The 24,597-nt window shown below is 40.0% G+C and overlaps 1 protein-coding gene across 1 annotated transcript in view; it reads left to right on the forward strand.

Annotated features, from left to right (window-relative positions):
• Ywhaq (tyrosine 3-monooxygenase/tryptophan 5-monooxygenase activation protein theta) overlaps positions 1 to 15,064 on the forward strand; it is a 46,285-nt gene extending 31,221 nt beyond the window's left edge. The window contains exons 3-6 of the mRNA XM_008850126.3: positions 4,803 to 4,926; positions 9,179 to 9,342; positions 10,989 to 11,084; positions 13,991 to 15,064. Coding sequence (XP_008848348.1) covers positions 4,803 to 4,926; positions 9,179 to 9,342; positions 10,989 to 11,084; positions 13,991 to 14,050 — 444 coding nt within the window. The 3' untranslated portion in view covers positions 14,051 to 15,064. The remainder of the gene's footprint in view (positions 1 to 4,802; positions 4,927 to 9,178; positions 9,343 to 10,988; positions 11,085 to 13,990) is intronic.
• The last annotated feature ends 9,533 nt before the right edge of the window (positions 15,065 to 24,597 follow it).

The following is a 24,597-nucleotide window of genomic DNA, read 5'->3' on the forward strand; positions in this document are numbered from 1 at the left end:
AAAGTGAGTTCCAGGACAGCTGGGGCTACAGGGAGACCCTGTCTCAAAAAGACAAAAAAAAAAAAGCAGTGAATGAGATTTAAAACATTTTTGGGATTATCTCATTATTGTCCCTACCCCGCCACCAAAAGTACTCTAGATTTAGCCCATAATATTAGTTTTTTAAAAAATAATTTTTGTTATTTTATTTTACATATATAAGTGTATTGCCTGCATGTGAGTGTACCTGTGTCATGCAATACTTGAGGAGGCCAGAAGAGGGCATCAGATTTCCCCCTGGAACTGGAATTAGTGATGGTTGTTAGCTGCCATGTGAGTGCTGGGAATCAAACCCCTGTCATCTGCAAGAGCAGCTAGTGAGTGCTCCTAACTGCTGAGCCATCTCTCCAGCAAATTAGTTTTAAAAGTAATACATACCTATGTGAGAAGGATAGTAAAAGAAAAAAATATCTGACTTTCTAAGGTTCTGGGCGTTTCTTGGTTCATTGTATTAAATAGCTACTAAAATGGTGTTGGTGAAAATGAAGAGAACTTGATAAAATCTTATCTTTTGATTCTTTTTTTTTTTTTCTTTTTACGTCAGATTTTCTTTTGATTCTTTCTGGTTCCAAGCATCGGTGCTACAAGAGTAGCGCTTGGTTTTAGTTCTGCCTTTAGAGTTTGGGAGTGATCTATAGTGACCTCTCTTGCCACACTCCTGCCTCAACAACTTTCCAACTTAGGGCATAGTTTTGGTACTTGCCGCTTTCATAATAGATAACTTTTGGAACTACGTTATGCAATTTTGTTTTTATTGAATTTAACTTACTCCAGCCTCAGGCCTTTCAAAATATCAAAATATTTAAAAATATGTTAAATTGGAGCTGGAGAGATGGCCCAGCAGTTAAGAACACTGGCTATTCTTACAGAAGACCCAGGTTCGAATCCCAGCACTCATATGGCAGCTAACAACTGTTCGTAACTCCAGCTCCAAGGGATCTGACAGCCTCTTCTGTCTTCTGAGGGTGTTGCACGACACGTGTGCACTTACCTACATGCAGGTAATACACACATACACATAAAAATTAAAAAATTTTTTCTTTTTTTAATATGTTAAATTTTTTTGCCGGGCATGGTGGCTCATGCCTTTAATCCTAGCACTCGGGTGGCAGAGGCAGGCAGATCTCTGTGAGTTCAAGGCGACCCTGGTCTACATAGTGAGTTCCAGGACAGCTGGGGCTACAGAGAGACCCTGTCTCAGAAAGACAAAAAAAAAAAAAGTTAAGTTTTTTTTAATTTAAAGATTAAATTTTTTTATTATTTCCATTAAACTGACTTAAAGTTATACTGGTTGTTCGTCATTTTTAATTAAATGAACAAGAAATTTATTGAATTAGCTCTGTCCTTCCCTTTTGTTCTTTGAGATCTGTAAGTAATCTTTTTTTTCTTTTTTTTAAATATTTTATTTATTACTTTTATTTTATGTGTACAAGTGTATTGCCTGCATGTATGTGAGTGCATTCATGTTGTGCAAAGCCACGGAGGTGAGAAGAGAGCTTCGGATTCCCCTGGAACTGGAGTTAGATCAGTTCATAGCCACCATGTGGGTGCTGGGAATCAAACCCGGGTCCTCTGCAAGAGCAGTCAGTGCTCTTAACTGCTGAGCCATCTCTCCAGCCCCAGTAATCTTTTTCTTTTGTAATACATTTATGTGAATTTAAAGTAGTCTTATCTGGGTTATTCTTCAAACTCTACAGTTTGCATCATAGTTGGTCTTTATAACTTGTTAACTGATAATACCTAGTATTTTTCCAAACTACAAGCATGATCTGTCCTTACTGTTCTCTAGACTTTAACACCTATGGATTGGTTTTATTCCCTAAATCTATTATGTAGGTGTTAATATCATAACATTTTTTAGAATTTCATTTCTGCGATCACTTGTCTTTTGTGATTTTATATTTTCAGTCAGCACAAACACTTCAGTTTGAAAAGCATTAGGTCGTTGAGTTAAATGCAGATACCATTGTATGAAATCAGGGATGAGACCTAAGCCAAGCATGGTGAGACACACTGGTTATACTTTGGAGGCTAGAACAGGAGAATCACAAGTTCTGGGACAGGCTGGGCTACATAAGGAAACCCTGTCTCTAAATAAGTAGTAGTAGATAAGTAAGTAAATAAATCAACAAACAGCATACCCAAATTTTTAAATAGTTTCAGTTGTAGAGGTTTATATAGCCCAAAGGATGAACTCTCGTCTGCATGTACAGGGTCCTAAGTTTGATCCCTAGAATTACACTAATAAATCTAATAAAGTTAGTTGACATAAAAGTTGCTTTCAGCTACAGGGAGACCCTGTCTCAAAAAGAAAAAAAAAAATTGCTTTCAGCCAGGTGCATGGTGGCACATGCCTTTAAACCCAGCACTCAGAGAGGCAGAGGCAGGTGAGGCAGGTGGATCTCTGAGTTCCAGGCTAGCTGGGGCTACAGGGAGACTCTGTCTCAAAAAAAAAGTTGCTTTCAAATTGCTCTATGGTTCCAAGCTTGGTCTGCAGTTCCTATACAACTTTCTTTAGACAGACTCTTGTCTAGAGTGTACTATTCTTAGGCCAGAATGAGTGCTGCTTGTGCTGTTATACTGTTCTCCCTCATACAAATGTTTTCAATATTTTGTTTTCCCTCCCCAAAATGACCATATGTCTTTTTTATCTTCTTAGTTCGTCTCTTCTTCCCCCAACCCCCATTTCTTTCTAGCTGGGGTCTTATTATGTTGCTTAGGCTGATCTCAAACTCTTAGGATCAAGTGATCTGCCTATTTCAGCCTCCCACGTAGCTGGCACTACAGATACTGTGCCTAGCTCTTCCTTAACTCAGGTTGTGTTGTGTTCTTTCCTTTAAATAGCCTTTCTTTTTTGAAAATTAGCATATATGGATTTACATAATAATGTGTTTATAATACTTTTATGCATATATTCTGATTATATTCACCCCACTACCCTCATATACTCCCATTGATCCCCATCCTCTTTCCAACTAGTTCCCTTATATTTGGTGGGGGGGTTGCTTACAGGAGATGGGTGAGAGGTTATTTACAGGGTCTTAGGCACCTTACCAGTAGCTATAGCACTGAAAAAAGTCTCTCCCGAGTATCCATTAATTAACTAATTACCTGTAGATCCTTAGGGAGGAATGAGACCTCATAACACTCCTCGCTTCCCCACCCAGTTACTGTTAACTGCCTATAAATCCTCACAGAGGGATGGGGGCCTCATAAGTCCCTCCCCTATCCAGGACAAGATTTTGATGTGCCCAGTCTTTTGTTGGTAATCACAGGGGTTATGAGTTTAAGAATGCATGTCATACCAGAAAGTGGTGTTCTACAACATGCCACCCTATCCAAAAGCTTTCTCAATCTTTCTGCTCTTCTGTAATGTTCCCTGAGCCTTGGAATGGGGTGATGGGTATCCCATTTGTGGCTGAGCATATAAGTCACTTGTTCTCAGCACTGATCAGGTTTGAGTTTCTGCAGTTACCACTGCCCACTGCAAAAAGATTTTTTGAACAAGTCTGACAGCAGCATTTATCAGTGAGGATTATTTAGAACATGATTTGATAGGCACATCATGTCCTTTTAGCAAAACAGTGACTTAATAGCTTCGCCACTAGGACCTGTGACCTCCCCAGCCACAGACTTGACCAGGTTTGTAGTACCAAATAAGAATTCCCTTCTGTGGAGCAGGCCTCAATTCTAAGCAGAAAGTGGTTGGTTACCCCCATAACAGACCAGCCACTACTGGCCAGTCAGTAGTATAGCATGCAGGGAGCATAGCTGGGTAAGACGGTTGATGACAAATCTCCCCCAGCAGCCTACATAGCACTTGGGGCACTGTGAGAGCTAGCTGTTAGGGAAGGTGTTTCCAGCCCAGTTTCAGCTTGATTCTTTTTGTGTATTGAGACTTAATGCATGTGGTGTCTCCAGCAATAGGGTCTTACTGTCTAGTTCTGATGGGCAACCAACTGCAGTAGCAATTGTCTATTTTAAGGTAGGGGGGGCTTTAGGGAACTCACTGATCAACAACTTGTAGGTTGGCCTGGGATTTTCATTTAATCATCTAGATTCTGAGAGTTTAGTCCATTCATACAAGGTACCTCTTGAAACTTTAATTTTTTTTTTTTAATTAACTTGCCAAGTATATCAAGTTTCCTTGTGGCTTTTTCATGCATCTTTAGTTTTGGTAGACCGTGCCCTCCCTATCCCTCTCTCTGATCTCCCTGCCCCCTCCCCACATAAACCTTTTACTCCCGGCATTTTCCCTCTTCTACATCACATATCCATACTTCCCATCCCCATCCTTAAAGCCTCTCCAAAAAAATCTTTTAAGTACAGGCTATCTCTGTCAGAGCCAGGCAACTCCCTATGCCTCTGTAGCATCTCATTCCTCTATCTCTTAACAGTAAGGTGTATAGTTTGTGGCGTCCTTAACAGATTGAGAGCTTCTTGAGGGCAGCAGGAACCTTATTTCTGGCTTTGTATTCATCTTGGTCAAGTATATGGCATCTTACAAGTATCAATAAATGTTGGGGAAATGGCTCAGTGAAAGGACAAGCTCTAATTACAATGTTTGGTGCAATCTAACTTTTCTGTTAGAGACCATGGGCCACATCATTTAAGGTCTGCCAGGGAAGCTAGTGCCACAACCTGACCCCATTGAAAGAACATGCTTCAAGTCCAGTTTGGAATGATAGGCAGAAGTATACCATTATATAAGTTCTTATCTGTCATTAAGTAGTTTTTACTAGTGTTTGTTTTATTTCTTTCAGGAATTATTGGATAAGTATTTAATAGCCAATGCAACTAATCCAGAGAGTAAGGTCTTCTATCTGAAAATGAAGGGAGACTATTTCCGGTACCTTGCCGAAGTTGCATGTGGTGATGATCGAAAACGTAAGTATATTTGACTTTTGAGTAAAGCCAGAATACATAAAAAGAAGTAGGAATGAATAGTCCTCTATTTGTCACGATGACAGAGTATCTGGGAAAAACAGCTTGGAAGAGTTGCTTTGGAAGATATTTTCAGAGATGTCAGTCCATTGTTGACTGGTTCTATTAGTGTGGGCCCTGAAGTAGGCAGAATGTCTTGGCTGAGGGTATGATGAAGCAGAGCTGCTCACCGCATTGCAACCAGAAAACAAGGGGTGGGGATGGCTGGAGATAAGGTTTATCTTTTCCTGGCACACCTCCAGTGACCTACTTCCTCTGCCATCTTTTATTTTCAATCTTTTATTTATCCATCTTTTATTTTCAATCATGTCCCAGTAATGTCATCTGTCAAAGGATTGATCCATTGATTCATTTTTAGCCCTTAGGATCCAGTCACTCCTTAAGCCAAACAACTGACAAACAAATCTAACACATGGACTTTGGAGAGCATTTCAGATTCAGATCATGACTGGATAGATGGAAGACTTATAACAATAATCTGTAGGAAGTTTCTAGCCTCTTTATAACTTAAAGCCCCAGTGGATGACTCCATACCTATGCACACATGGGCAGCATTAATTGGGTTCTGGAGTTATTACTAATAACAGAACAGCAAAGGAGGACAAAAAGTTTGGAGGGGACGGGGTGGGGAGCTCACTAGGGGGAGTAGGACGTGGGTAATGGTAGATGGATATTACCAAAATACATAATATTAATGTATGAAATTTTCAAAGAATAAATAAGAATACTATTTTTTAAATTATGGGTCTTGCTGGGCGTGGTAGTGCACACCTTTAATCCAACCACTTGGAAGGCAGAGGCAGATGGATTCCCTCTTCCAACCTCCGCAGCATTGCACGACATAGGTGCACTTGCATACATGTAGGCAATACACTAACACATAAAATAAAAATAATAAAATATTTTTTAAAAATCCTTCGGGGCTAGAGAGATGGCTCAGCAGTCAAGAACACTGTTCTTGAAGAAGACTCAGGTTTGAATCCCAGCACCCACATGGCAGCTAACAACTGTCCATAACTCCAGTTCCAGGGGATCCAACAGCCTCTTCTGTCATCTGTGGGCATTGCACGACATGGGTGCACTAACCTACATGCAGGCATAACACTTATACACATAAAATAAAAATAAATAAAATATTAAGAATTTATATTATGTACCCTTCAAAAAGACCCCCCTCCAAAAAAAAATTAAGCTCACATGTAAACTCTTAATTATAATCTGATATTACAGAGTTCATCTTTTATGCTTTGAGATTTTGGTTTGCCATATTTTTATCTTCAGAATTCCTTACATATACTTAATCAGTGATTTTATATTGCACATAGAAACTCTATATAGAATGTAGAAATAGCATGTTGTACTTGTATATGAGTAGGGAGGATTGAACCCAGGGCTTCATGTATACTAGGCAAGGAATCCTGCTACTGAACTGTATCTTTCTTACTACTCTTTTGTGTGTTTGATGCTGAGAATTGAAGTTAGGACCTTATACATGCTAGACATGTGCTCTACCACTGTGTTTTATTCCTAGCCCTACTTTTTAAATTGTGAGACAGGGTTTCATTAAGTTTCCCAGGCTGGCCTTAAGCTCACTTTGTAGTCCAGGAAGGCAGTGAACCTTTGATCCTCCTGCTTTACACCACCAAGTAGCTAGGATACAGGCCTGTTCCATCAGGGTTAATTTAGTATGTTATACCTTTAGAGGGGTACAGCATTGCTGTTTATAACCAAAGTTTGAAGAAGGGAGAGAGGTAAGATGGTGTTGTGGGTGGTGTATGATTTGTTCCAGCTTCATAGTAAGTTTGAATGACCTATATAGTTAAGCTTTTTTTGGCGTTGGCATTTATTTATTTTGTGTGTGCATGCATATGTGTTACAAAAGCACACATGGTGGAGGTCAGAGGACAATTTGAGCAGGAGTTGATTTCATGTGGGTTTCAGGGATCAAACCATCTTGCTGGGCCCTGTGGTTAGGTTTTGTTTTAATATACAGGAACTATGTTAACTGAAAAGATAGTAGCCATAAAAATAGATTCAAGAACTGCCAAGATGGTTTGATGAGTAAAGATGCCTGCTGCCAAGCCTGACTACCTGAGTTTCACCTGAGCTCAATCTTGGGCCGTATAAGCTAAAAGGAGAAAACCAAATCCTATAAGTTGTCTTCTGACCTCCACATGTCCACATATATACACACACACAAAGAATCAATTGATAAATGAATAAGTAAATGGATGTGTGTTAAAAAATAGATTTGCATATTTAATGCCTGTATTTTTAAAAATCTTAGACTCATTGCAAATTGTAATCAGATTGACAGTTTCGATTATGAAAATGTCTATTAGTGAACTTAATCTGCTGAAGTATTAGTGGTAGCTCAATGTAATATAAATTATGTTAAAATTTTCTATATGTGTCTGCTATTAAATTTGTTATTCTTGGGCTGGAGATAATGGCTCAGAGGTTAACAGGTTATATTTTTCTTCCAGAGGACCTGTGGTCTGTTTCCAACATCCATGTAAAGCCTCTCACCACTGCCTGAAACTCCAACTCCGGAGGAATCTGCTTTTGGACACACACGCACACGCACACACACAATCTTTAACATACACACAAATGAAATCTTTAACTGGGCATGGTGGCACATGCCTTTAATCCTAGCACTCAAGAGACAGAAACAGGCAGATCTCTTGAGTTCTAGGCCAGCTGGGCTACAGGGAGAATATTAAAAAAATAATGTTCCATGTAGCAAAATATCATTTAACTCCTGATTTTTTTTCCCCCAATAGGTTTATTATTTTGGCTTTAATATTGCCCATCCAAAAGGATATACTCTTACAAATCATTACCAAGACCTCAGTTCCTCACCAAAAATAAGACAGTTTGGGGACTGGAAAGATGGCTCAGTAGTTAAGAGCACTGGCTTCTCTTACAGAAGACCCTGGTTCCATTCCCAGTACCCATAGGTAACTAATAACCCTCCATAACTCCAGTTCTAGAGGATCTGATACCTTCTGGCCTCTGTGGGCATTCTGTACATGTGATACACTTCTATACATGCAGGAAAAATAGTCATACACAATAAATAAAAATTATTTTTGAAAATTGAGGCAGCTTTGCTATCCTAATTATCAGTATAATTGAAGATATAGAGAAAACTTGCACGTTGCGATAACAAAATCTGTATGCTAAATTTACTTAATCTGTTACTGATGTGTAATTTCTATTTCCATAAAGATAAGCAGAATTAGATGTGAAAATATTGGCACAGAACTGAACATATAAACACCAGCAAGTCAAAGGATACCCTTGAGAGATTAAGACATAACTCCTTTCATTTGATGTAGCCCCTTCTGGCTCATTGGCATTTCCAAGTTCCACACATAGTCACAGATAAAATAATCTGAATTTTCATATAGGATGCCCTTATAGCCATACCTGAGGACAGTTTATTAATGTTCATCAAAGTGCTTTTTGTGTGTCAGACAGAATGAGCTTCTTACTACACAAAAACTGTCCCAATCATGCTTAGATCAAATATTGTCTTAATTGCAGAGAAGGAACACATACACATTCAGGACATAAAGAGGGGGTATCTTAGTTTGTGTTTTGTCAGTGTCCCAATGGGCCAATGACCTCATAGAAAACTGCCCCTTTCAAAACATGGATATGATCAAATTACCATTGCTCATATTTTCTGAGCAGGATTTTTTTGTTTTGAGGAGGGTGATGTTTTCATTCTACCTGTACTAAAACTTTTCAGAGCAGATTTTGCTGTTGCTTTTGACATAATACATCTTTGATAACCAGGATTAATGTTGTTTCTATGAGCAGTAAATTATAAGAACAGATTTGGGTGGTGATGTGCTTTTCAAAATGTACTAGTATGATGCCGGGCGTGGTGGCGCACGCCTTTAATCCCAGCACTGGGGAGGTAGAGGCAGGATCTCTTAAGTTCAAGGCCAGCCTGGTCTATACAGCGGGTTCCAGGACAGCTGGGGCTACAGGGAGACCCTGTCTCAAAAAGACCGAAAAAAAGTACTAGTTTGTACAATCCTAGTTTGCTGCTGCGGTTTTAGAAGAAGGCTATAGAGAAAAATCTTGTTCTACCAAGAGCTAGTTACTGAAGTTGTTAACATGCTATATGTTGGGTAGATGTTCTCAATGTTGTGCTTTAAAATTTTTCTCCCCCTCACAGAAACGATAGATAATTCCCAAGGAGCTTACCAAGAGGCATTTGATATAAGCAAGAAAGAGATGCAACCAACACATCCAATCCGCCTGGGGCTGGCTCTTAACTTTTCTGTGTTTTACTATGAGATCCTTAATAATCCAGAGCTTGCCTGCACACTGGCTAAAACGGTAAGACATGTGCCCCCAGGAAATAACTACCTTGGCTAAGGGTGTTTGAGCTACTAAGTATGCTAATTTCTAGGTATTTTACTTGGATGCCCAAGGGAAGATTTCTTTTATGATTTTTTGCCCCCATAAACAGTGCTCTCACTATGATTATAAATAGTACTGTCTGAGTAAAGCTCCTATAAGGCAGAGTGGGCAAAGACAGAAGAATAACTTTAGGGAAGAAACAAAAAATTGAAAGTAGTGCCTGCTGGGTTTGGGCATTAGAATCTGTATTCCCCAGTGTCTAGATGGGAGAGTAGAGAAGGGGTTCTGCGAATTCATTGTTTATTGCTGCTCTAGTCACTATAGCAAGGAAATGGAAACAACCTAGATGTCCATCAACAGATAAATAGGTGAATAGTGGAAATCTGGCACATATATAATACGGAATATTATTCAGCCCTATAAAAAAATGAGATCACAAAATTTGCAGGAAAATGGACAGACCTAAAATATATAATATGACACCAGGTCACCTAAACTCAGAAACAAAGGACACATTTTCCCTCACATGCAGATCCTAGATTTTAAGATATACATGTATGGGCTGGAGAGATGGCTCAGAGGTTAAGAGAACTGGTTGCCCTTGCAGAGGTTCAGTTCCCACTACCCACATAGTGGCTAACAACTGTTAACTGGCTAACTCCAGTTCCAGGGATCCAGTGCCCTCTTCTGACCTCCACAGGCATTGTGCAACACAGGTGTGCAACACTTAATGCACATTCAGGCAAATGCACTCATACACTTAAAATCTAGAAAATATTTTAAAAGATACCTATGTATATATGTACATTAAAAAAAACAAAAGGTAGACTAATGAATTCACATATACAGTCTACTTCATGTATGTCCTTTGAATGCTCTCTTAAGCTACAACACATTTTCAATGAAAAATAAGCCCTTAAATGGGCAGTGTCTACATGATTCCCCAAGGGGCTGTTGTGTGCTCTGAATTTTAAATTGTTTTTTATTGCTTGCATAATTCTGTATGTTGTTGTTCTTTGTAAGTACTACAAAACTTAATGTATTTTATTCCTTAAACAAAATTTTTAGATATTCAAATAATAGAGTGTGAACAATGGAAGTATATTTAAAATAATCATAATTTTGAAATTTCTGGGAGTACTGATACATTGTGAATATGAGCCAGGAATTGGAAAGCATGGAGGAATTTGTCTGCTTTTATAATTCTAAAACATATCATTGTTGCTGAATAAGCATACTTTTTTGTGTGTGCTACGCATTGTTGCTACACTGTGTTCTTTGAAAGAACTAGGAAATGATTACTTAGGCAAGTACCTACAGCTAGTTTCAAGTCATACATTCTTTCTCTCTCTGTTCCTCTTTTTTTAAGCAGAGCAAATACAGATTATTAAGGAAAAGTGAGAAAAGAACTCCCATTTTGGGGCAGGGTAAGAGAGGAATCCATACAAATTGGGAATCTGAGGAAATAATTTCACAGAGTTAGTTTTAACTGATAGTATAATGTGACCGTTTGTAATGTAGTATAATGTAGTATAATGTAGTATAATGTGACCCTCTGTAATGTAGCCTGACTTGCTTCTATTAATCAAGTATTGTTTACAGTGGATGTTAATATTTATCAGGCTTTTGACGAGGCCATTGCAGAACTTGATACACTGAATGAAGACTCCTACAAAGACAGCACCCTCATTATGCAGTTGCTTAGAGACAACTTAACAGTGAGTTATTTGCTCTTAAATTTCTATTCATAAATAATAGTTATATTATTTAGGTCTTCCTATCTTTTGGGGAATGTTGTAAGAGCTATATTTATTCTCTTACAGAATGTCTTGGACTCTTAGAATTTAGAGAAAGGCCTTCATGGTGACAAGGCATTTTATCAGTCCTTCCTAAGAAGATACTCAGTATTAATATTACTGTTTCACTGGGTCGAAGATGTTGGTAACTTAATTAATATAAAGAGCTTATGTAGTTTAGTTAGTATTTCCTTTATTTGGGCAAATTAGCTATAGCAGATTTGGGACTATATAGGTGTTGCAGGTCTCCTAAAACCCCATCAAGCAGCCGAGCATGGTGGTGCACACCTTTAATCCCAGCACTCAGGAGGCAGAGGCAAGTGGATCTCTCTGAGATTGAGACCAGCCTGGTTTACAAAGTGAGTTCCAGGCCAGCTGGAGTTACAGAGAGATCCTGTCTCAAAACGACCAAATAAAACCTTATCAGACATCTTATTACCTACTAAAAGTTTATGTGGTGAATTCTGTGTGTTTAATGGAGGTGAGCCTGTACCTAATTTTATTCTGCCTCTGCTTGTAAACTGAAGCCTCTGATCTTCTTGTGGTTTTATTTTTTTCCCCTACTTCTTGGATAAACATTTGATGAAGTATGTTAGTGTTCAGTCCCTATGACAAAGTACCTGAGATTGAACAACTTTAAAAGAAGGACAAGCTGGGGCTGGAGAGATGGCTCAGCGGTTATGAGCACTGACTGACTGCTCTTGCAGAGTACCTGGGTTCGAGTCCCACACATGGCGGCTACAAACCGTCCTTAACTCCAGTTCCAGGGGAATCCGAAGCCCTCTTCTGACCTCCACGGCATTGCACGACATGGTGCACTCACATACATGCAGGCAGTACACTCATACATATAAAAAATAGTAAATAAAAAGAAGGGCAAGTTTAGTGTGATTCACTGGTTTCTGTAAAGGTAGGTTTTAGTCCGGGGTAGCTTGACCCTCTTGGGTTGAGCCTGTGGCAGCACAGAACATCATCACTGGAGCATGTAGCATAGCCTACTTCTCTCCTGGCTGCCAGGAAGCATACAGACAGAAAGGGACCTGGGCCACAGTATCTTCTTCAAGGGCACTCCCACAATGACCCAACTTCCTGTAATTTGATCCTACCTCCAAAAGACTATCTCCCATTCAAGCCACAGTGTGGCTCAAGACTAACATATGGGGCTCTAAAGGGGAAATTTTAGACCCAAACTATTAACAGGAAATAATTTTAAAAAACGATACAACTTGAGCCTACCATTCTTTCAGAGGTTTAAGTAAATTTGATAGGACAGTACTTAGATTTAACAGAAAGGAACAGAAGAGAACAATTATCTTTTAATGTAGTTTTCCTAGGGCCGGGTGTGGTTGTACATGCCTTAATCCCAGCACCAGAGGCAGAGACAAGTGGATCTCTTTGAGTTTGAGGTCAGCCTGGAATATATAACGAGTTCCAGGCCAACCAGGGCTACATAGGCCCTGTTTTATAACAAAATTAATTAATTAAAATTAAATAAATTTAAAAACATACTGTTTTCCTAGCCCCCATTTTTGGTGCTTTATTTTTTACGGTAGAATTATTACTAATTATGTTGTATATTAGCACCATATCTTTACAGATTTTCCAAACAGAAATTATGAATCCATTGAGAAGGAAGTTATGAAAATGTGAAAAAACTGATTTCTTAGCTGTGAGCAGGCCTGTACTCAGCAACAGCTAGTTCTACAGAGGAGTAAACTGGGTGATGAGTTATATGTTCTCTCCAGATAGAGCTTAGAATGAGCCTTCTTTTAACTAGTTTTGCTTTATTCTCTCTTTAAGGAGATAATTCTGTGGGGGGGGTTCGTATTTTATTTATTTTAGTATTTGAACAGTAGTTTAAGAATATCTGAATCTACAGTTTTTCTAAAATTTCTAGCATCTTGGTATTGGTCTGATAAAATCCATTTTCTGAATTAACTATAGTCAGTATTGACCATTTTTCCACCTCTTGCTTCCATTCTAAAATTAGAGATCCTTGGGGACACTTTTAGTTCTACCTAATGTATGAACCCTTTCAATTAATACACATGTGCACATGCTACTTCCTTGTAGCTTTCATCACCCACTCCTGTTTAATTTTGTCAGTACAAAATAAGTATGCTTTTTTTTGTGTGCTAGCCCTTCACATACTTGGAAACAATTACCATGACCATGATTTTTTTCCCGTTTTACTGTTTTTTTTTTTTCTTTATTCTCATAAATTATATTTAAATACTGAGCATTTAAATGTTGAGAACAGAGAATATTAAATTCTTAGTATATCACTTGTGGGGGGGCGCTCTTTTTTTTGAGACAGAGTCTCCCTGTAGCCCCAGCTGTCCTGGAACTCACTATGTAGACCAGGCCGGCCTTGAACTCACAGAGATCCGCCTGCCTCTGCCTCCCAAGTGCTGGGATTAAAGGCATGCACCACCACACCCAGCTTAGTATATCACTTTTTAAAATTCTGAAATTAGAGTATTATTTATTTTTGTGGTGCTAGGGATCAAACCCAGTATCTTACACATGCTTGGTAAGTGCCATGCCACTGAGCCATGACCCAAGACATACACTACTTTTTAAATACTAAACTAAAAATGAATTTCAATAGGATGAATATATATTCAAGTCTGACTTTTTTTTTTTTTTTTTGAGGGGTGAGAGTTTTTAGTTTTGAGAAAGAACTATTTGTGGTTAGCCTCTGTTGCTTATGGCATTTACCTCTCTTAGAATTACATTTGGTATCACATTAGGACTTAAACAGAATAATTGTCTGCTCTGGAGGTAGTAACTTACTATGATTCTTCTCTTTTTTTTTCCTTCTGTAGTTATGGACATCAGACAGTGCAGGAGAAGAATGTGATGCAGCAGAGGGAGCTGAAAACTAAAGGCATACAGGGTGCCATCCTTCCCTTCAAGAGAACCCTTTGTACATCTCCATTCCTTATTCCATTTGGATTTCCTATAGCAAAGAAACCCATTCTTCATGTGTATGGAATCAACTGTTCATAGTCTTTTCACACTGCAGCTTTGGGAAAACTCCATTCCTTGATTTGTGTTTGTCTTGGCCTTCTGGTGTGCAGTTACTGCTGTAGAAAAGTATTAATAGCTTCATGTCATAGAAACATAAGTAACTTCCAGACACTTACATAGAGGACAAAAATTGTACTCAGTATTTAAGTAATCTGAACCAGTTCTACAAGTGACTGTGTTTTGTATTACTGTGAAGATATGAAAATGTAGGTAATTACAATTTAAAGTGTTCCACATAATGTCTCAATTTCTACATTCCCTCTTACTCTTTGGTGGTTTCCTTTCAGAAGCAACTTTTCCATGCTCTTACTGTATATTCGTTTTTAGTGGGAATCCAGAAGTATTAGATTGAATGGGAGAGCACTTAATATATCTGGGCTGGAGGGTCACAGATTGAAATACCTCCTATGTCGCATATTTTGGAGGTCATGTCTGTCTCTGACAACAGGAAGTTTCTTTATTCATTCTTCATATTTGCTGCTGTTTGAGTTGACAAATTCCCTTCCCAATAAAAATTCACACCTCCTGCCTTTGTAGTTCTGGTATTCACTTTACCTTGTAATAGAAGTAGCATGTTGCTGCCAGAATGCAAGCATTGCTTTGGGAAAATTAAAGTGCATGTCATTTCTTAATACACTAGAAAGGGAATAAAGTATACAAGTCCAAGTCTAAAACCTTAGTACTTTTCCATGCAGATTTGTGCACATGTGAGAGGGTGTCCAGTTTGTCCGGTGATTGTTCTTTAGAATTGGACCACTATTATTATGTGTTGCTAATCATTGACTGTAGTCCCAAAAAAGCCTTGTGAAAATGTTATGCCCTATGTAACAGCAGAGTAACATAAAATAAAACTACATTTTATAAAACGATTTATTATGGCTTTGTAACAGTTGCATACCCATATTTTAAGGGACAGGTGAATTTGCTACTTTTTGAAGTTTATTGCTATTTCCCTCTTCTGTGAAATGTAGTGGTGGAACCCATATTTCTGATTGTGGTACATTTGTCTGGGGAAACCTGGAAATATATAAAATTGGACTATCAGTGTTTTATCACAGGTAGTCTCATGAGTCATCTCTTCCTCAGATACAATTGATAATCTGGTTTAAGTGTCCTGTGGAATAAAATGGACATTTAAAAAAATATTTTACTTATTTTTATTTTATGTGTATGAGTGTTAATGCCTGCATGTAGGTAAGTGCACCCATGTCATACAGTGCCGGTGGAGGACAGAAGAGGCTGTCGGATCTCCTGGAACTGGAGTTATGGACAGTTGATAGCTGCCATGTGGGTGCTGGGATTCAAACCCAGGTCTTCTGCAAGAACTGTCAGTGTTCTTAACTGCTGAGCCATCTCTCCAGCCCCCTAAAGTGGACATTTTAAAAGTAGAAAAACTAATTGATTATGAGCACCTCTGCTGGTATTAGCATTGTGCCTCTGAAGGCATACCAGCAGTGTAAGAGGGCAGGAGTGTCTCATTTAGATAATCCTGTTCATAAACATTCAGTTTTATCACTTGTAAGTTTGAAATAATTTTGGGTTTTGTAGCATCAATGATTATTTTGTTAACCTGTATTATGTTTGAGAAATATTCAGATCGTGATTTTTTTTTTAAGGTTTTTAATTACATGTTTTGCATGTAGGTATGTGCATGCCTGCAGAGGCCAGAGGTGTCAGATTCCTCTGTAGCTAGAGTACAGGGGGTGGTGAGCTGCCTGATTTGGGTGCTGGGGATCAAACTTTGCTCCTTCACAAGAACAGTATGCACTTCAACTGCTGAGCCATCTCTCTAGCCTCAGGTCAGCAGAATTTGAAGTTGGGATTGTAGGTTTATCCTTTTAGCTCCTAAAATATGAATGTGAAGCAAGGTTCCCTTTATTGTTACTATGCTGTCATGTTCTTTCCCTCTATCCCCTCCCTCCCTATACCCCACCCCGCCTCTTCCCTCCCCCTCCTATCTCTTACTCTTCTTATCTTGCTTTTCTTGCTTCTCAGAGCCTTGTACATGCAGTGTTGTCTATCACTTAGGTATATTTCTAGGGGGAAATGAAAAAATTCAGTAGCGTTAGATAAGGGTTGTGTGTGTGTGTGTGTGTGTAGTGTTGTGGGTGTTGTGGCACATACCTTTAATACCAGCACTCAGGCCAGCCTGGTCTACATCAGTGAATTCAAGGTCAACTAGAGCTACATAGTGAGACATTGTCTCAAAAAACAAACAAGAGTAATAAAAATAAGGTCAGGGTGTAACTCAGTGGTAGCCAGGTGTTGTAGCTCATGCCTTTATTCTAAGCCCTTAAGGCAGAGATAAATAGATCTCAGTGAGATCAAGGTCAGCTTGGTCTACCTGGGGAGTTCTAGGCTAGCTATAGCTGCATAGTAAGACCCTAGCTCAAGTAACTCAGTGATAGAGTGCTTGGTTAGAATATATAAGGCCCTCTAGTGCCTTAGAAAAAAAGATAAATCACAAAAAAGGAGTTTGATATCCCCAAGTTTAAATCAGTAGGACATTTTTTTATTGGAAAATACTTCAGTGAAGATGAGAATGTTGTTTTTGAATTGTGGGAGTATCATGTCTTAAGACAACAAAATGGTGAGTACAGTAATGGGTTGTGAATTGCCAGAGTATACCTCTTTAAGGTACACATTGTGCTCAGCATTTAGTTCCACATTTAAATGTAGGGCTTGGATAGGTGGCTTCATGGTTAAAAGTGCTTGATGCTCTTTCGTAGGACTGTTATTGAGTTCCCAGGACTCACAACCGTCTGTAACTCCAGCTTCAGGGGATCCAACATCTCATCTCCGCATGTGCATGCACATACACGTAAAGTAGAAAATCTTGAAAAATAAAATGTCATTGCTTTGGAGAATTCCACCTAGGTGTCTTTTGACCTGTTTTCTGGGTCTCCTAGCACTAGATGGAGAAAGGACACCATTCCTCAGGGTTTAGAATGATGGGAGGGTTTAAAGCCATGTTTGAGGGTTTGATGTCTTCTAAAATTATTCCAGCACTTGGGAGGCAGGGGCAGGCAGGTCCACTAGGAGACCCTGTCTTAAAAAGACCAGAAAATAAATTTCTGGGGATTGAACCCAGGGCCTCACACTGGTAGGCAGTTGCCACTACTGATGTGTGTACCCAACCCTTAAGTTCTCTCTCTCAGAATTACTTTCTGAAAATGCTCAGAAACTTTTTCAATGTTGCACTCATTTTATGATTTGAACTTAAAATTGCAGGTTTTTTTGTTTTTATAGCAGTTTCAATATGACCCACTCAACCATTGCTGGGCATTTACTCAAAAGACTCCAACATATCACAGATATTTACACTTTTTCTTTTTTTTTTTTTTTTTTTGGTCTTTTTGAGACAGGGTCTCCCTGTAGCCCGAGCTTTTCTGGAACTCATTATGTAGACCAGGCTGGCCTTGTACTCACAGATATCCACCTGCCTCCCCCTCCCAAGTGCTGGGAATAAAGGCGTGTGCCACCACACCCGGCTGGGCTGCACTTCATTTTTTTATAGGTGTCAAACAACTGAGGGATGGATAGGGGAAGTACATACACAATGGAAACTTTTCAGCCATGAAGAATGAAGTCATCATTTGCAGAGAAATGGATACAAAACTGTAGGAGACAAAGGAGGAGTAGGTATGAGGCGGCATATGTTCACATAACACTACCTGTATGCAAGTGTAATTTTTGAAAGTGGCATTTGAGTTTAATAGCTCAAAATAATTTTCAAATTGCCTTTTTACCCAGACTCCAAAGTAGAAGTATAGGGATTTGTACTTCAGTGCACAGTGAGCTATGATTTGTTGAATTTAGGTTGGCAGAAATTAGTAAATTTTCTTCTAACATGGTAGAATAATCTCAAATTTGTATGACTTAAACAGAGATCTGTTTAAAAGATTAATTATGTGCCTTTGTCTGTATGCCATGTGTGTGCAGACCTATGGAGGCCACAAGAGGGATATGGATCCCCTAGATCTGGAATTACAGGGGTTGGTTGTAAGCTGCCCAAAGTGGGTGCTGGAAACTGAACTCAGGTCAGAGTAGCAGGAACTGTTCAGCTGCTGAGCCATCTTTCCAGTCCCAAGACTTCCTTTTAAAAAAATTAATTTAGTAATAAAACTATTAAAAACAAAACACTGGGGCTTGAGAGATGAGGGGCTCAGCCGTTAAGAGCACTGATTGCTCTTGCAGAGGACCTGGGTTTGAATCCTGGCACCTACATGGTGGCTAACAACTATACTCCAGTTCCAGGGATCCAATGCCATCTTCTGACCTTGGGCGTTGCATGACACAAGTGCATTTACACACATGCCAGCATAACATACACATAGAAGGTCTAGCTAGATAACTGGGTAAAAATGCTTGCCATGCTGGCACATGTATTAAAGACTTGTGCCACCACACCTGGCTGAGCTGAGATTCAGATTATTAAGTGGAGTGCAAACTAGTTTGAGACTAGTACCAATAGACCTTTACTCCTAAATTAAGCTGAAATACACTTGTTTTAGGGATATCTGGGCCTATTAAATGCTTATCCAGAGTTGCTAAATGAGCTAGTCTGAGCTAGTAGTCATACTGGCTCATGCCTGTAATTCTAGCACATGGAGGCTTAGGCAGGAGACTCACCACAAATTCGAGGCATGTGCCATCAGGCCCAACCTAGTTTGGTTTTGGGTTTTGTTTTAATTTTTTGGATTTATTTATTGTGTATATGTGTTTTGCCTGCATCATGTGTAAGTGCATCATGTGCATGCAGTGCTTGCAGAGGCCAGAAGAGGGTGTTGTTTCCCTGGAACTGAAGTTACGGATGTTAGCCATGTGGGTGCTGGGAACCAAACCTCGGTCCTCTGCAAGAGCAGCCAGTGCTCTTCAACTGCTGACCATCTCTCCAGCTCCTACTCGTTTTTTTATTTTTATCTTTCCAGTGCTGGGATTTAAATCCAGGGCCTCATACATGCTAGGCAAGTGTTCTACCAAGCATTATCATCAGACCCTAGTTTTTTTGAAACAAGGTTACACTTTGTATCCTAGGCTGCTCTCAAAACTTGTGGTCCTATTGCTTCAGCCTCCCAAGTGTCAGGATTATAGGAGTGCTTTATTACCTCCACCATGCTTGGTAATTAATAGCGCACGACACAGAAATTTGTTTTCATATTTTAAAAATCATGCATTTGCTTTGTAGGATAGCACTATGGCTTTCTGGAACAGATTGGTATAAAGCTGTGTTGTATCTAATTGAGGTAACTTAAAAAGCTTCTCATTTCTGTGTTTCTATGTTCCACAAGTTAATATTCCTTGCAAAAAAATCCCTGCTACTCAGTCACTGTGTGTAATCATTCCTCGCCATACTCTGACTTTAATAATTTGAGCACTTAAAGGAGGCCAGATTGCTTATTGCCCAGTTTCTACAGACTTTAGTAAGGTTCCTTCCACCTCCCAATATAGAATTAGTACTAATAGCTCTTCTTCTATTTTATCCCTGTGGGTCCTTGCTCAAGATCCTGTTTGAGCCACTCTCAAGCCATTTTCCTTGATATGTGATTCCCCCGAGCCTTCCCCACCCAGTTTTTTGGAACCTGGAAAGAATCTTGGAAGACTGATTCACTGGAAGGACCTCTGAAGATTTCTGACATAGGTGGCTCTTCTAGTTTGTTTCTCCATTGCTGTGACAAAATACTCTGACCACTACCAACTTGGGGAGGAAAGGGTTTGTTTAGCTTACATATCCCAGGTCACAGTTCATCAGGGAGCCCAAGGTAGGAACTCAGGGCAGGAGCCTGGTGGCAGGAGCTGGAGCACAGGCTGTGGAGAAACTGCTTACTGGCTTGCTTCCCTGGCCCCTGCTCAGCCTGCTTGCTTATGCAACACAGGCCCACCTTCCCAGGGGTGGCACCACCCACAGTGGGCTGGGCCTTCCCACATCACTCAACAATCAAGATGTCCCGTAGACATGGCCATAGGGCAGTCCAATGAAGGCAATTCCCTAATCGAGGCTCCCTCAACCCAGTTGAGTCAAGTTGACACTAAAGCTATCCAGCACAGTGGAGGGGAGGAGAGGGAGAAGGAGAAGAAGAAAAGAAGGAAAAAGGCCCTGTCTCAGTGTCTGGTTCTAAAGCTCTGCTACAGTGCTTGCCTATCTTGCACAAGGACCAGGGTACAGCAGGACAGCCTAATTTAGGAAGCAGAAAGTTCTAATAAAGTGAAACCAGTCAACTATCCCAAACAGACCTATGGCCCTAGATTTTCAAGGACACAGACACAAAAAGAAAATGACTGTCTTAACTTGGGAATGCAGTTTTTAAAACTATTAAGTAGTGATTTTGCTTCTAATTAGCATTCTCTGGTGGAATACAGTGGAGGAAAGTAATTCTGTTGAGATAATCAGGATCCAGACATCCTTGTGCCAAGAAAAAAATGCTTCTGCTTCTCTCCGGTTAAAAGTTAACTTGTCAGATGTATTAGTTCACGCCTGTAATTTCATCACCTGCAAGGCTGGGCCAGGAAGCTATTGAGTTGCAGGCAAGACTGGGCTATGTAGAGACCCCCTATCTCAAAAAAGGTGGGGGGCAGGAGAAAAGAAAAAATTAACTTGGAAAGTGATAGTGTCTTAAAACCATACTTATCAGCATCACCTGAACACCTGCTGAAACATCATTGACTCAGCAGGTGTCAAGTAGAGCCTCAAAGATCATTGGTGTTGCTGAACAATTTATACTGTTTACATCTGTGACTATCTGAAACCAGGGAATCAGAGTGCCCTTCTCTTACCACCTGAAACTGAGTTAAATAAAAGAACAATACGGAGCTTACACGTTAACCCTTGGCCTTTTCAAATTATTGCCTATTCTTTTTTGTATTAAAAATAATTTTTTAAGCTGGGCATGGTGGCACACGCCTTTATTCCCAGCACCCAGGAGGCAGAGGCAGGTGGATCTCTGTGAGTTCAAGGCCAGCCTGGTCTACATAGTGAGTTCCAGGACAGTTGGGGCTACAGGGAGACCCTGTCTCAAAAAGACCAAAAAAATAAATAAATAAAAATAAAATATTTAAAAAAATGTTTTTAATTCCTGAAGTTATGCCAACTTCTGTGCTTGTTATAAAGGAAAATGCAGATGGCTCTGGATTTTAATCTTGGCCCTGGACAAGCCCTCCAGTGTAGGAATAATGCTTCAGTGAATTGTGGCAGAATCATATGAGATATTTTACACATCCTGCATTCAACAAATATTTGATTACTAAGTGTCAGATATTATACTACATGAATAGAAGGGTCAGGGTCCTGGGCAGCCTGGCACATAGTAGGAACTCAACAGATACCCCTAGTTTAAGCTCTATATTGTTTTTTGTTTTCTTTTTAGACAGGGTCTCCCTATAGCCACAGCTGGCCTGGAATTTGCTATATAGACCAGGCTGGCCTTGAACTCACAGAGGACCACCTGCCTCTGCCTCCCAAGTGAGTGCTGGGATTAAAGGCATGTGCCACCATGCCTAGATTTATTAAGTCTTTAGTATAAAATACTTTATTTCATAAGCATTTTTAAATAGATAAGGTATTTTATTTATTTTTTTTTTTGGTCTTTTTGAGAAAGGGTCTCCCTGTAGCCCCAGCTGTCCTGGAACTCACTATCTAGAAGAGGCTGCCCTTGAACTCACAGAGATCCGTCTGCCTCTGCCTCCAAAGTGCTGGGATTAAAAGCATGTGCACCACGCCCAGCCCTTATTATTATTTTTTTTAATGTGTATGAGTGTATTGCCTGCATGTAAGCACACCTATGTCGTGCAGTGCCATGGAGGTCAGAACTTTCTGAGAGCTTCAGATTCCCTTGGAACTGGAGTTAAGGACGGTTCATAGCCACCATGTGGGTGCTGGGAATTGAACCTGGGTCCTCTACAACAGCAGTCAGTGTTCTTAACCGCTGAGCCATCTCTCCAGCCCTAGATGAAGTATTTTAAAGCAGGTATTTTTTCATATTATTTTTTTGTGAATTTCATAGAATGTACAATTATATTCCCCTCCCACTCCTCCCCTTAACTCCTCCCAGATCCCCAACTACTCTCCCTCCCAAACATCATATCCTCTCTTCTTACCACAACATCATACAGCATACACCTTAAAAAACAGGCTTTCTTTTTAAAATAAGTCATCACATCTAACAAAATCAGTTATTATGGGGCTGGAGAGATGGCTCAGTGGTTAAGGGCACTTACTACTCTTCCAGAGGGACCCAGGTTCAATTCCCAGCACCCACCTCAGGTGGCTTACAACTGCCCGGAACTCCAGCTTCAAGGGATCCAATGCTTCTAGCCTCTAGCTACATACACACTCAAAAATAATTTTTTTTTAATAACAGGTGTTGTTCACCATTATCTATTGTTTATAGTCCAATTTCCCCAGTTGTCTCACAAATATATTTTAGTGGTTTACTGGGATTGAAAGTCAAACAAGACCATGTCACTTTTGTCTGCAGTGGCTTCAGCATCCCATTCCTTCTTAGACAGGGGGCATTGCCTTGTTGTAGAAGCTGGGCTTCTTCAGAAAATGTTTCCTATTGGATTTGTCTCATTTCCTTGTGATTTGAGATAGTTATTCCATCTCTTGTATCAACTTAAAAATCCCAATAAGCTCAAGATTTCTTTTTCCCCTTTAATACAGGGTCTTCCTATAACCCACTTGGCCTGGAACACACTATGTAGACCAGGCTGGCCTTGATCTCTAATTGAGATCAGCCTCCTGAGTGCTGAAAATAAAGGAATATACCACCAGGACCAGCAAGCTCAGGATTTTGGGGGGGAGGGGCAGTACTTTTGAGACAGGGTCTCCCTGTAACCCCAGCTGGCTTGAAACTTGCTATGTAGACCAGGCTAGCCTTAAACTCACAGAGATCCACCTGCCTCTGCCTCTGCCTCCCAAGTGCTGGGACTAAAGGTATTTGCCACCACACCCAGCAAGCTCAGGATTCTTGGTTAGATTCGGCTTCGACTTCTTTTTCTGGTAAGAATCTTGATGGATTGTAGTGTGTTTCTGACTGTAGTACACTGGGAATCATGTTACCTGGTCTACAACGATCTCTTCCCACCTAGACATTCCTGCTTATCTTTCAAAGCCTTTTTTTACAGAGTAAAGAACATTCATCAGTGATAGGTAAAGTAGGCGATGAATGAATCCGGTTGATCAGGAGAAAGCACCAGGACACAGATAAAACTCCATTGGAATAGAGTTTATTAGCAAAGGAACACATGGGACAGATTCCCTTCCAGGCAGGGAAAATGTCTGCCCTGGGTCGTGAACTGGGGTCTTTTATAGGGGGAGGCTTCTGGGGGTGCAGAAGGCAGAAGGTATATATATTTTTAAGTTGGGGGGGAGCGGTACTATGAAAATCTGCTCCCTTCCATCTGTCAGCCAGGATCTGGGTCAGGAAATGTTTGTTTTCTGGGTCAGGAAATGCTGTGCTGAAGCGGCTCCTTGAGGTCTCTGGTTAAAAGGTGGAATCTGTAGCAAGCTGCCTTTTAGAAGAGTCTGCTTCTCTTGACTTCAAAGACCAGGGTGCTTATTAACTCGGTTCCCTTTTCTCAGGGGCTTGTGAGGTCCCGGTGAGGCCATGTTGGTGAGGGGGCGGGGCTATCTGAGCCCTAACAATCAGTGTGTTAGCCGACCATACTTACATCTTGTATTGCCAATAAGAAGCAAACCATCTAGTCCTCATGTAATTGTGAAGATTTGAGAGATGGGGAATAGCACTGTGGCACATGGAAGACTGAGGGTTTCCTGGAACTGATGCTTAAGTGCTCAAAAAGGAAAAGAATTTGTTCATGAAAGTGAGTAGGTGGGAAGATTTCTTAAAGAAAACCACATGCTCAGAGGAATGGAATAGGAAACAGCAGGAAAATGCTAGCTGTTGAATATTGTGGGAGAGGAAAGGGGAACAGAAACTGGTGGTGCATGCTTGTAATCTCTGCACTTGGGAGGTTGAGGCAGAAGCATAAGTTTGAAGCCAGCCTGGGCTATGTTGTAAGAGGCTATCACAAAAAGGAAAAAAAAAATCATGAGAGACTAAATTGGGGACAACTCTATGTAGGCAGGCAAAGCAGAAGTGTACTCAATAGATGGAGAGCTAGGAAAAGCATTAAATCAGGATTAGGTAAGAGTTGCTGAGTTTTACTGTTTGGAAAGATAACTTGAATGGTTGGAAGGACTGCATGAGAGGAAAGAGAAGTTAGAGCAGACAACTGGGCCAGAAAAGATGGCAATCCAACTAGGACAGACTCCTTCCTTACAGGAACTCATTCTTCATTACCTCCACTACAATTAATCAGATTTTGCTTTCAGGCTACCCACAATACATTAGTTATAATAATGTAATAATAAAGATTTCAAGTCTCTCCCCCATTAATGAGT

The sequence above is a fragment of the Nannospalax galili genome, unplaced genomic scaffold, assembly GCF_000622305.1.
Source record: "Nannospalax galili isolate Female #2095 unplaced genomic scaffold, S.galili_v1.0 scaffold100, whole genome shotgun sequence".
Lineage (NCBI taxonomy): Eukaryota > Metazoa > Chordata > Mammalia > Rodentia > Spalacidae > Nannospalax > Nannospalax galili.